Source organism: Plenodomus lingam, assembly GCF_022343315.1.
Source record: "Plenodomus lingam strain CAN1 chromosome Unknown contig_26, whole genome shotgun sequence".
In the NCBI taxonomy this organism is placed as follows: domain Eukaryota; kingdom Fungi; phylum Ascomycota; class Dothideomycetes; order Pleosporales; family Leptosphaeriaceae; genus Plenodomus; species Plenodomus lingam.
Genome location: NW_027093941.1, coordinates 1,600,884 through 1,612,361, shown reverse-complemented (window position 1 = coordinate 1,612,361; position 11,478 = coordinate 1,600,884). Strand labels below are relative to the sequence as shown.

The following is an 11,478-nucleotide window of genomic DNA, read 5'->3' as shown; positions in this document are numbered from 1 at the left end:
CAACCAGATGAGCTGTGTTCCTCCAGCTCATGATGTCCCAAATGGCAAAAGCTTTGATCACAAATCAACTGGCTACGCTGTTTTTCCCCTCTCACATACATCCTAGCACATGATGTGGCAAGGCATCTAGAATGGAGGCAGCCAGAACTGATAGCCACCATTTTTGCCCCTAAACACACTGAGCAAGAAACTGTACATGCACAGTAGCACACCACTCCACAAGAAGACGGCAAATTGCTGTGTCCTCGGGTCCTTGATCCTAGGCACCTTGAGGGCAAGCGAGATGGTGGCAAAAGCCAGGACGCCATAAATGGCCGCCATAATCTGCGACTCGATACCGAGCTGGTTCTGGAAGCCGCCTGCAAAGTAGCTGATGCCGCCCTTGCCATTACCGGATACGTAGGGCGTCTTGCGGATGTGGTTGAACATGTGGCCGGTGGTGAAGAGGAGGACGGCGATCAGACTGATCGCAGCCCAGAGGTTGCGGTTCTGCAGGATGGGAATGACGTAGGGCGATGCGACGGCAATGAGGGTGATGGCGCCGAGTACGGCGGTGGTGAGGGTGATGATCTTCACCCAGTTGGTTGGGCGCGAGATGGAGGGTTTGGCTACGTCGGCGGGGAGCTGGCGCGAGATCCACGCGTGGAGTCTCTCTGCGGGTATGGGACCGGTGCTGAAGTCGTAGCGGAGGGGTTGGCCATCTGGCTTTGCGTTGGGGCCAACGGTGGGAGGGAAGAAGAGGAGGACGGGGGCGGTTTGGAGTTGCAGCTGTGTGCTGTGTTAGCATTGTGCTGCTGATCCATTCTATCGCTGTCTGCGATTGGACAGTGCAATTGGGCTTTGGGGCTTGCCACGTACCGACTGGAAGGTATTCTTCCCATCACCAAAGTCCAAAGTCCCAAACAAAAGCCTGGTATCGCCGTTCTTATCACCTTTCATCCAGCTCTTACCCAGCAAATCCCACTCTGGCGCGAACTCTCGGCACATGACACATCCAAACCTCGTCTCGAGCGCTGTAAGCAACACTGCAACAGAGTAGTCTCTCGGTGCCTTGGTCAATTTGCTGTAACTAGAGTCGTCCAACTTGATGGGCAGGCCAGTGGAGAGAGATTTGGCGCGCATGTCTGTGAAGCGGTCGCCAGTGGATTTCTTGGCCGCAAGGGCGGTAAAGGGCAGCAGCGAGGCTGTGAGGAACTGGAGCCACCGCATTGTGTCGGTTGGAGGGACGTGTGGTGGAGGAGGAGGAGGAGGAGGAGGAGGAGGTGGTGGTTGTGGGGAGCTGTGGTGGACGTCTCGCTGGAGGGAGCCTTGGTGAACGTGGCCTTGAGTGAGCTCGGAGGTCGGCGCGGAACAGCGTGCGTAATTGACGCTAACGGTGCAGGGGGGATGGGGACATCACATAGATTCCTGGCATAGAGATGGAGCCCATGTCTACACCGCTGAACAGGATTATGAAGTGAGGTCAAGGTATTTCTTGAAGTGTCGTACTTCCCACAGATACCCTTTACTTGGACCATTGGGCCCTCATTTGATTCTTCACTACGTCGTGGTGCTATCTTGGCAACGCACCTCTGCATTGTTTGTTTACCAAGTCGCGTTGTGTCCCGCGCCCCTCTCACGCTTACCTACGACCTGCACCTACACTTACTTACACCTATACCCATTCTCTTCCGCATCATTCAACAGATATCACGTCATGGTTGCAGCCATGGACTCAAATATAGATACCACCTATGAAGTGAAAGACGTAAGTGCAAACCCGTGACTGCCTGGGCGTACCATGTAGTCAATGCTGCTAGACCCGTCACCAGCTCTTAGCCTCTGCAAACGCCCTACTTACCCTTCCAGCTTCAACACTCGCTGCGGAATGCAACGCTCGAACTCAACCTAGAGCGAAGCAAGCATTCAGTCGAAGTTGTAGTCAAGGACGAAGAAATACGGAAACTGCGAGTGAGCCAGTGTCTCCTGCAGGACGCCAACGCCGACCTCCACGAACAACTCGAAGAAGAACAAGCGCGCTCAGACGAGCTGCAGAACGCCCTCGACGAGGCTCTTGCGCAATTGGACGAACAGACTGCCCAACAAGAGGCTGCCCAGAGTCGCATCCGAACGCAGGCACGGGAAGTTGCAAATCTGAAGGTGACTTGGACAGACCCTGCACCACAACCCATTGATTTTGACTTTCGTCTAGGCTGAGTTGAAGGCCATGGAAAACGTCACCTCCGACTCCGACAAGATCCTCTCTGAGAAACTTGCCCTATCTCGCGAACTTTCATCACTGCGCCCCGAAGTCGAGCACCTCCGCGCACAGGTCGAATCGAACCAGGGCCTCCTCACCGAAAAGCTGGCATTACAACGCCAACTGACAACGCTGCAAGTCGAGCTAGAGAACGAGAAGCGCGCCGCCGCTCGCACAGCTGCGAAGCAAGGGAAGAAGATGGAGCAGGACGAAGACCTCCGCAACGAGATGGAAGAATTGCGCAAGGATCTTACAAAAGAGAAGAAGGACCGTGCAAAGGCCGAGGCTGCCCTTTCCAGAGCTGAGAAGGCAGCAGATGGGATAAAGGCGGACCTGGAGTCACAACAAAAGACTGCAGGGCGCTTGGAAGCCGAGATTGAGAAGTTGTCCCAGAAAGAAGGCAAGACGAGCAAACGTGACGAGACAAACGAGGCAGCGTTAGATGCGCTTCGTCAAGAGCTGGAGCAGGAGAGGGTCGCGCGAAAGCAAGCCGAAAAGGCTAGCAAGAATGCTGGCAGCCGAGAAGCGGAAATGGCGCAGCTGCGTGAACAGCTTGAACAGGCGAAGCGTGAAAGCCAGAAGAATGGGAAAGCATCGAAGAAGGATATCCAGCAGGATAGTTCACTCGCAGAGACTCTCAAGAAAGAGCTTGAAGAGGAGAAGCGTGAACGTAAGAGGCAAGAAAAGGAGTACAATAAGACGCTCGCGGAGCTCCAGGGTCGCAATGCTGTCCTAGATGATAAGCTGAGCGCCTTCCGTGACAAACTTAGGTCGACCAAGGATAAGTTGAAGGAGAAAGAGGCCGAGTTGGAAAGAGCCTCCGAAAGGGCACAGTCCGCACCTCCAACCAAGCCTTCTACCCAAGCCGGCTCAAAGCCGGCTGCGAAAACGGCTCGCAAGCGGACAGCGGCTACTGCCGAACCAGAGGCCATCTTAGGTACCCCAGGAGATGGCTTCCCAGCAAAGAAGACGAAGCGCGGTACTTCGGTTTCCGCTGTTGGCGATACTTCTACTTTCTCTCTGACGCCCTTCTTGAACCGTGGTGGTAACACCACAATAATTGCCAGTCCTATTGTCGAAGAAGAAGAAGAAGAGCAAGAAGAAATTCCACCGCAAGAGTCTACTCCAACTGCTTTGCCAAAGAAAGCGTCCAAGAAGATTGCACTGCCCAAGTCCAAGGCCCTTGCACCCTCTGCCTCCAACAAGGCCAACGCAAAGCCGCGTAAGAAGACCGCAGCTCCAGTCCTCGACATGGTCACGGAGGAGGCTTCTGAAATCTCACACGATACCTCCAAGGACGACACGGAAAATGCACCCGTCGCTGTGCCCCTCAAGGACGCTGACGATGGCTCCTCCACAAAGGCTAAGCCTACTGTTCCCAAATTCAAGCCCCGCAAATCTATCATGTCCTTCGCCACATTTGTCGAAGAGCCGGCCGCGGAAAAGAAAAAGAAGAAGCGCAGGCTTGGTGCTGGTAAGGGCACTTTCGATATCGACGATGCGGAGGACGATGCTGTGCTACCTAAACCCGTGGGTGTGGGTAAGGGTTTGTTTGCGGCGAGGGCATTGGGAAAGAGTGTGCTAGGTAAACAGGGGCAGCGGCCAATTTCTGGTGGCTTCAATATGTTGAGTGAAGAGGCATTTACGTTTAGTCCTTTGAAGAAGGATAGGCGGAATGGTGCTAGTTTCTTGAAGTAGATTCCTTGATAGATTGCTTGGTTGGGTAGGGCTGCTTCTAGAGACTTTTGACCGGGCGCGCAGGACTGTTTGGGTTGTTGGGTTGGTTTAGTCTTATGCTATCTTCGATGTCTATTCTATTTATACATTCGCACACGTCTCGTTCCCAAGCTTCTGGTAAGTGCCGTGAGAATCTGTGTGGTCTCTATGCATGGAAGGGCCATAATACGGGGTCGAAAGGTGATATATTCTGTCATTTCCTGTAACTGAGATACTTGAGAACGGGCTTCGTTTTTAGTGCTGTAGCATGCATGCAGTACTATTTGGCGTCGTTTGCAAATTGGCTAGTATACTGGCAGATGAGAGTTTCCACTGGATCATGAAGGTTTGTATACACTAAGATGAGCAAGTTCTCAGTGGGCTACCACAAGCGTCGAAGCAAGGCCGATCGGTGACAGACGCATCGTAGAAGAATAACAATACCATGCATTCATGCATGCGAAACTGATCCCACACGGCATGATTTTCTGGCACTGGACATCGGATTTCTTCGGGCCAAAGGACCATCATATGTAGTTTACACATATCGATGAGACTCACTATTGAATCCTAATATCCCACCAATAGCCACCACAGCAGTGGAAGTACAGCATGATGCAGACGGCCTTCACGCATTTTGGCGCCCTGGTTTCTCAATGAAGATGTGTGGACGACCTCTTGTCTCGTGATCTGAATCGAAGGAGATATATAACCCATTGTTGTCCCGTTGTTGGACTTCAGTTCTCCACCGGCAAGCAAGAAGAGCATATTACAAAGTTCAGTTCAAAACAATCAAAGAAAAACTTCATACAGATATCCATATCATCCACCATGCGTTTCAGCACCTCCGCAATCGCCCTTTTGGCTGTCGGCCTCACCTCTGCGTCCCCAGTCTCTCCAACTGCCAACGAACCTCGTCAGCTCGGTAGGCTTGAGTCTTTTGCACACCGGTGCCCCTTACATTAGAATTTCGTTTGCTAATGCTTCATCCCACAGGTTGCGTGGCCGCGTTACTTCCGCTCGTGCTGTCCTGCGGTTCTAGCCTTGGAACTTGCCCAAGCGCCCTTGTCGATCAGGTAAGTGAGATTCCTGCTTCCCCACTGGAGAAGGGTACGTTTTTACTCGCCACTGACATGATTGGATGTAGATTTGTGACTGCAAGTCTGTGCTGTTGGGGCAGCTCGGTCAGGGGCAGATTGATGCCTACCTCAATGCTTTGGGGAACCTCTGCCCCTAGGCTGATACTTGGTGCGTTACCGTATCTAGGTAGATGAGTAGGGGATGCTAGGTGTGCTACGGATCTGATCAAATTGTTTATCCGAGAATACCTCCTATGTACTCTAGTACTAGACCCCTATGCCTGTCAGGCTAGGATACATATATATGAGCACCCTCATACTTCAACATACAGCGTCACCTAGATACATGATCTCTATTTTGAAGCTTGTCACTGCAGGATCTGAATATGTGACTAGACACAGCTGAGGTCTGCAATCGCGGCAAGTCTTGCAAAAGGCTGAAGCATAAGCATAACCCTCTAATAGAAATGATCAAGTAAATCCCGCTCAGCTTGCTGCCATGCTCCTTGCAAGCCACAACTTATAACTGGTACACTGCCATACACAACTCGTCTTGGCGTATCCAGACGAACACCTGACTATGATCTGGTCTCTAGCCGAGCTTGTCCGTTGTCTAATAGGTACTCAAACTTGGCGGCGACCTACTTAGGTAGGTAACACAGACGCGTGAGTTGTTTTAGAAAGTCCAAGGTTTTCTTACTTCTGCAGTCTTTCCGTTTGGGTGCTTCGCTGGATGTCTCCAAGGTATACCCTTGTCTAACTGGAAATCGGATTGGAGAAGCTATGATACTAACAAACCACTGTTAGTCGCGGAGAAGAAGCGTACATGATCATTCAGTGAATACATGCTAGCATTAATTGAAGATAGTAAGAGTATGTAGGTACAGCAAGGCTGGGCCTCTTGCAGCAAAAAACAAAGGCCCATGTTCTAGCCTATTACTGGAGGTTTGATGCTGGCCTTGTGTTGCGAGTTGTGAATATGGTACCTATGGTAGTTACCAATAGTAGCTCTTTACTCGGCCTCGTGCACGTATGACCACAGGCACAATAGTGGATTCCACCGTCATATTTGACTTTTGCATTAAGACTCGAGTATCATCAAGCTTGGTCCTAAAGACGCGGGTGGGAGCCAGTTGCACACGAGGTCATCAGGTCGTGCGCAGCTCTCGTATATGTATGCCCGTGCATGTGCTGGAATGCGGAGGAGGTTGAGGTGGTTTAACAACTCATCCAGCCAAGTGTTAGGATCGGTATTTCACTGTGACTATTCAGTTGGCAGACGATCCACATTGCGGTACCAATCACGTGCAGCCCGTCGCCAGTGGGCTCCGGTCGAAACAATTGGCTGGAGAAATGTCCAGGAAATAGTACACTTTGCTCAACAAGACAATCTTAGTCTGCGCTTGCAGTGTATTTGTTACGGCATGTGTGCATTTTGAGACATTTGTTGCGTGGTAGTACATAGAGCGGAGGAATAGGGTGAAGTTTAGCGTTGCGCAAATTTTCTTGTCTCACTATGGCTAATAGGGTAAATGCTTCCGCTCTAGGAAGAGCATTACCTCGCATTATTTTTGAAGCTGAATTATGTTGCAAACAAGTATATTGTGGGGATATATTTGATCAATCTGCTCATTTTCCCATCAAATCAACTCGGGCTTGTGGTTTAGTGGTATAATACTCCCTTAGCATCTCTGCTTCACTGTAGATTGAGACTGGGAGTGGTCCAGGGTTCGATTCCCTGCAAGTCCAGCTGCATCCGGCTTTGAAGGCTGTTCTTTTTGCTGGTGTGGAGGAGTCCAGGGCTGGTTGGTTGGCTGGTGTTGTGGTGCGGTTGTGACTTTTTGGGCGGCATTTGGCGCTGGAACACGACGATGCGATGTGGATCTAGGAATCCAATTCCCTAGAAGTCTTGCTATCTCTGTTTCTCTAGGCTTTTGTTTTTTTGCCAGTATAGAGGTAAGTCAAGAATGAGGTAGACCAATTCTTGGGCAATGTGAACGGTCCATTCTTTTCATGCACACTAGAGCATTTTGAACGGGGAATTGAGCGAGTTTTTGGCGTAACTTCTCATTCTTATTCTATCATACCCTACAATCCTCGTTGTAGAGATATGACAAGGCTGGATTCAGACATTGGTATGATTAATGTTAGGCCATAGTATTTACCCCATCGCACCAACAACCTTAGACAGTGCATATAGAATGTCTTCTCTGCAGAATAATCGTGAGTAGAATAGCCCATATCCTTATACGAGTCACATCTGGTTACCCAATAAATGTAGGGAGATGGGACTATCACACTCCTAAATAATCTATCGAGGATACAGTATACGCACTTTCCAAGGTTGTCAGTGCAATGGGAGTAGACACACGCCTGACAGAACATGGAACTAGACAACTGTTCGGGTAAAGTACGTGACATCCCGGCTGAAAAATTAGAAACACAGCTAGGGAAAGGGTGATGGCCATTTCCGTGATATATCGGCCACTTAGTGCTAGCTTTAGGTGGTCTGCTACCTCAGAAGAGGAGCAGATGCAGATATCACCTTTTTGGGGGGGTAGGAAGCCACACAGTTGCAACTGCGTCTGTACGAATCAATGGCATGCAGAGAATGAGATTGAAACCATTGTCATGCGCAAGCTCCATTCAAGCGCGTGTTCCTATCATCTTGCTGTAGAGAAAGAGTGCTTGCGCACAACAATGAGAGTAGGGCAAGGTGGCTGACTAAGAGAGACACACAATCTCTTGGCATCACAGTCGCGCGCGCCGACGTTCAACGCGCCAAAGATTCTAGACATTCACGTCAACGTCCCCGCGCTCTCCACCACACCACCCTGCGAGTTCTGATTGACGCGGCATCGTTGTCGCATTACTTCGCCCAATATGTACGGCATGAATCAAGCCTACAACAATCCCGACCCTAGCGCGCATGTGCCGGGCAATATCGTGGGTGGACCACCAGCTCCCCAATATCCTCCAGCTAATCCAGGTAGCTTCAACATGTTCATTTGGTCTCATCCTACCGGTTCCCCGCTCTCCCTGCGCTGCAGCCCGCTCAAGCGCTCGAATATCTCATCAAGGGCCCGCAAATCACGCGCGACACTTCCCCAGTGGCCTGGACATACTTTCCATCCCCTCCGCCAGATGGCACCATCATCCTCACATGGCAGCCACCGCGTATGGCTACTCAATTTGCCTCTGATGGAATGGTGTGGGCAGATGTCGAGCAGATGTATGATGTGAATGTCCGCGGCTACGTAGGTGCTCTTCTAGTTGCACAACAGGCTCGAACTAACACCGTGGACAGAACATCCAAATCGCAGTTCACAATAGTGGTTACATTTACTCTCATGAGCAGTACACATCCCACGCACGTTTTCGTTATAGAATAGCAGCAGGACCCGGCACCATTGACCCGAACTTGTGGCTGGTGCACTACAGGCCTGCCGAGCAAATCCACAGGATCCCCGCCAGCCAGATACCAATGTCTCGAGAGGTCCAGGAAATGCTACGCGCTCGTGCTCAACTGCAAAATGCGGGACCCTTGATGCGCAAAGAATTCATGCTGGTCGATCAAGCCAACTGGCCCAAAGTCGAATTCGGACAACTCGGACAACCAGCCGCGCGAGGCCAGCAGCAGCCTTACTACAACCCCATGCAGCCTGGGCGACCCTACGCCGCGCAACCTCCGCCAGCGAAGCGCCAGCGCGTGCCTGCTCAGCCTCAAGCTCGTCAGCCTGCACCAGGTGCAATGCTCCCAGACACGTCACTCGAAGAAGAAGAGAATGCTACGCAAGACGCCTTTGACTTCTTAACCCCCCGCGAGATCAGCTTATCGAGATACAAGCAGCATCACGAGTGGATGGAAGAGATCTTCTCGTCTCCGTATGCTGTTGGCAAAATCGCGCCCATTGATCTTGGACTTGGGCTCATGGGTGAACTTGCCCCTCTTACCGCAGGCATTCTCGACGTCTCCGGTGCGGAAACTCCAGAAATGGCGAAGACGGATTACAAGATTAAGACTTATTATAAGCTACAACCGGAGCAGCTGAAAGATTTTGAGAAGCGAGTCGCCGACTACACAGCCAAGGAGCAAGCGGAAATCGAGAAGATGAAATCAGATCACGCCCGCAAGATTGCTCAGCTCAAACGAACACGGACGTATATCAAGGCAGAACGACGACTACGGGATCTCTCGCGGTCAATGGATAGTGATGCCGAGGATGCCAATGCCAATCCAGTGGAGGACGTTGTACGGGATCTGGAGAAGTCATTGGGAGTGAAATTTGATACCAAGACGTCGACCGTGTGCGTAGAGAAGGGTGGATACATCGAAGCGCAACAACCCTCTCCCCCCCAATCTCAAGTCAATGGTGACGGAGCGCAAGAAAATTCCAACGGCGCATCGAATGATTCCAACGACGATGCAGCTGTGGCAGAGAACTCGACATCAAACTTACTGGAGCAGTACGGAACTGGTTCGAATTCTGGGACTCCGATTGGTAACGTTTCATTACCACGCTTGTCACAGCCGCCTAGCCAGTCACAGTCTGCAGCAGGAACACCAAATGCACCACCCTCAGGTAACGCTAACCAGACTCCTGCCTTCGAGCGAAACGAACCCAATCTAGACATGAACGTAGGCGAAGACCTCTTGGATCTGGATGTGGAAATGTCAGGCATGACAGGGACAGCAGAGGGCAACAACAATGAGTGGGCGCAAGAAGGCAATCAGACCAGCGAGGCTACGCCTGGTAGTCAACCCAAACCGGCTACCACGAACCATAACACGACAAGTAGTACAAGCGCGGCACCGGCATCCAACTCTGGAGGAGAGGCAGGCAGTATGTTCGACACAGCCGATTTCGGCAGCTTCGATAACATCGATAGCGCTGGTGATGCATTGGCGGACTATGGACAGGATGATAATCTAGGGTTGGATCTGGTGGACGATTCCGCATTTGGGGATGCTTTCCATGGGACTGAGATGCATCATGATGAGGGAGGTGAGGGCGATCATGCATGATGGCTGTCCGTTGATCTGATGGTTTGGTTTCATGATGTGGTAGCAGGAGTTTGCTGGTATAAGAAAGGCGTTATCCCACTGGCGATGGGCAGTTGATGGGATTGCTTTTGTAGGAGACTTTGAACAATGACATTGCTACGTGTGCTTGCAAAGGCAGCTTCCTGGACTTCGTTTGAACACTCGTGCAGTACAGTATATCCGCATCGAAGGATGGACCAATCAGAAGCTGTGATCAGTCATCAGATAACAGTTGGGGACAAAGGCTTTCCAATTTCCACCCTTTCTACGCCTAAATGGAGACTACTGTGTATCATAGGAGACCATGTACACAGCAGCAGCATCATTCGCAACCACATCTACAACAGGCCAGATCGCCAATCCGCTCATGAGCCCTATAGGTTAGCAAGTGGTTAATTGTTATGCGCAAAACCCCCCTGGAGTCTCTTAGGGTCCCTTGGGGCCTTGGGGGGAGGATACATGGTAGATTCTGAATGAATCCCTCGCATGATACGCGTAACCGCCCCATCTATCGAAAACCAAGACCTGGAGAAAGTGTCGCAGGCTGTGTGTGGCAGACGGCCAAGCCCTTCAACAACGGTGTCCACTTCATTTGGACCCGGCCACCCACCTTTATCACCCCTGACCTCAATGAATCAGTGCGGGAAGCCGGTTCAAGCGGCGACCACGTCAGCGCCAAGACGAGGGCGAAGACTCGTTCCGCGAGCTTGTTTTTTTTTCCGCCTTTTGGGCGCTCGCTAGGAGTTACTGCGTGTGGTGTGGCGGGCTCATATACTTGTAGCTAGGTGTGCACTATGGTCGGCAAGTAAGTAGTAGTTTGTCATGGTAAGAATGAGTGAGCAGGCCGACGCTCTACATGTTGCAGCAGCAGCAGCAGCAGCAGTAGCAGCAGCAAAGGACGCGATTGCGAGTGCCAGTCTTGCGCTTCGAGTACGGCGTTTGTACCATGTAGGATTTCCGCTCGCGAGGACCATGGGTTCTTGCCAAGCCTTTTTCTTTCTCCTTTGATTCAGGGGACAGACGGAGAGGGCGGATCATGTATAGTATTTCAGTTTTTGTGTGTGCAAGGAGACGGTTACAGCATGATGAATGGGCCTCTTTTCTTTCCTCTCCGTCTTCTTCTTTTCTTTTCTGTGCTACATGCCAGCGCAGTTCGAGACTGCCATGTCCATGTCGATGATGGCCTGCCGAGGTAGTACGGTATATCATTCACCAGATGCTGATGCCAATGCATGTACTTAGGTACAGTAGGTGCACATATCATTTCATGTATACCGCAGGGACGACGACTGCTCAGGCAGTCAACCGATGGAAACAACATTGGGGAGAGCGGCAGCCATTAGCCTTCCTTGGTTCTTCTGTCGAGTCGCGCGCCACATTATCAGCAGCCCACTCGCCGC

The 11,478-nt window shown here is 51.3% G+C and overlaps 4 protein-coding genes across 4 annotated transcripts; 3 read left to right on the top strand and 1 right to left on the bottom strand.

Moving 5' to 3' along the window:
* Positions 1-126: 126 nt before the first annotated feature.
* Positions 127-1,209, bottom strand: IAQ61_006813 (uncharacterized protein; the record flags this gene model as incomplete). Its single annotated transcript, XM_003845658.1, has 2 exons — positions 127-768; positions 859-1,209. 2 exons carry the CDS (start codon positions 1,207-1,209, stop codon positions 127-129), a joined length of 993 nt encoding a protein of 330 aa, XP_003845706.1.
* Positions 1,210-1,686: 477 nt separating this feature from the next.
* Positions 1,687-3,937, top strand: IAQ61_006812 (uncharacterized protein; the record flags this gene model as incomplete). Its single annotated transcript, XM_003845657.2, has 3 exons — positions 1,687-1,747; positions 1,849-2,139; positions 2,192-3,937. The coding sequence occupies exons 1-3, from the start codon at positions 1,697-1,699 to the stop codon at positions 3,935-3,937; spliced, it is 2,088 nt and encodes a 695-aa protein (XP_003845705.1). The 5' UTR covers positions 1,687-1,696.
* Positions 3,938-4,768: 831 nt separating this feature from the next.
* Positions 4,769-5,192, top strand: IAQ61_006811 (uncharacterized protein; the record flags this gene model as incomplete). Its single annotated transcript, XM_003845656.2, has 3 exons — positions 4,769-4,880; positions 4,952-5,031; positions 5,103-5,192. Coding segments are annotated over 3 exons (282 nt in total), but the record flags the coding sequence as incomplete, so codon positions are not given.
* A 2,725-nt stretch (positions 5,193-7,917) lies between these two features.
* IAQ61_006809 (uncharacterized protein) lies at positions 7,918-10,060 on the top strand (the record flags this gene model as incomplete). The annotated part of the gene is made up of 3 exons (XM_003845655.2): positions 7,918-7,980; positions 8,028-8,291; positions 8,342-10,060. 3 exons carry the CDS (start codon positions 7,918-7,920, stop codon positions 10,058-10,060), a joined length of 2,046 nt encoding a protein of 681 aa, XP_003845703.2.
* Positions 10,061-11,478: the final 1,418 nt, after the last annotated feature.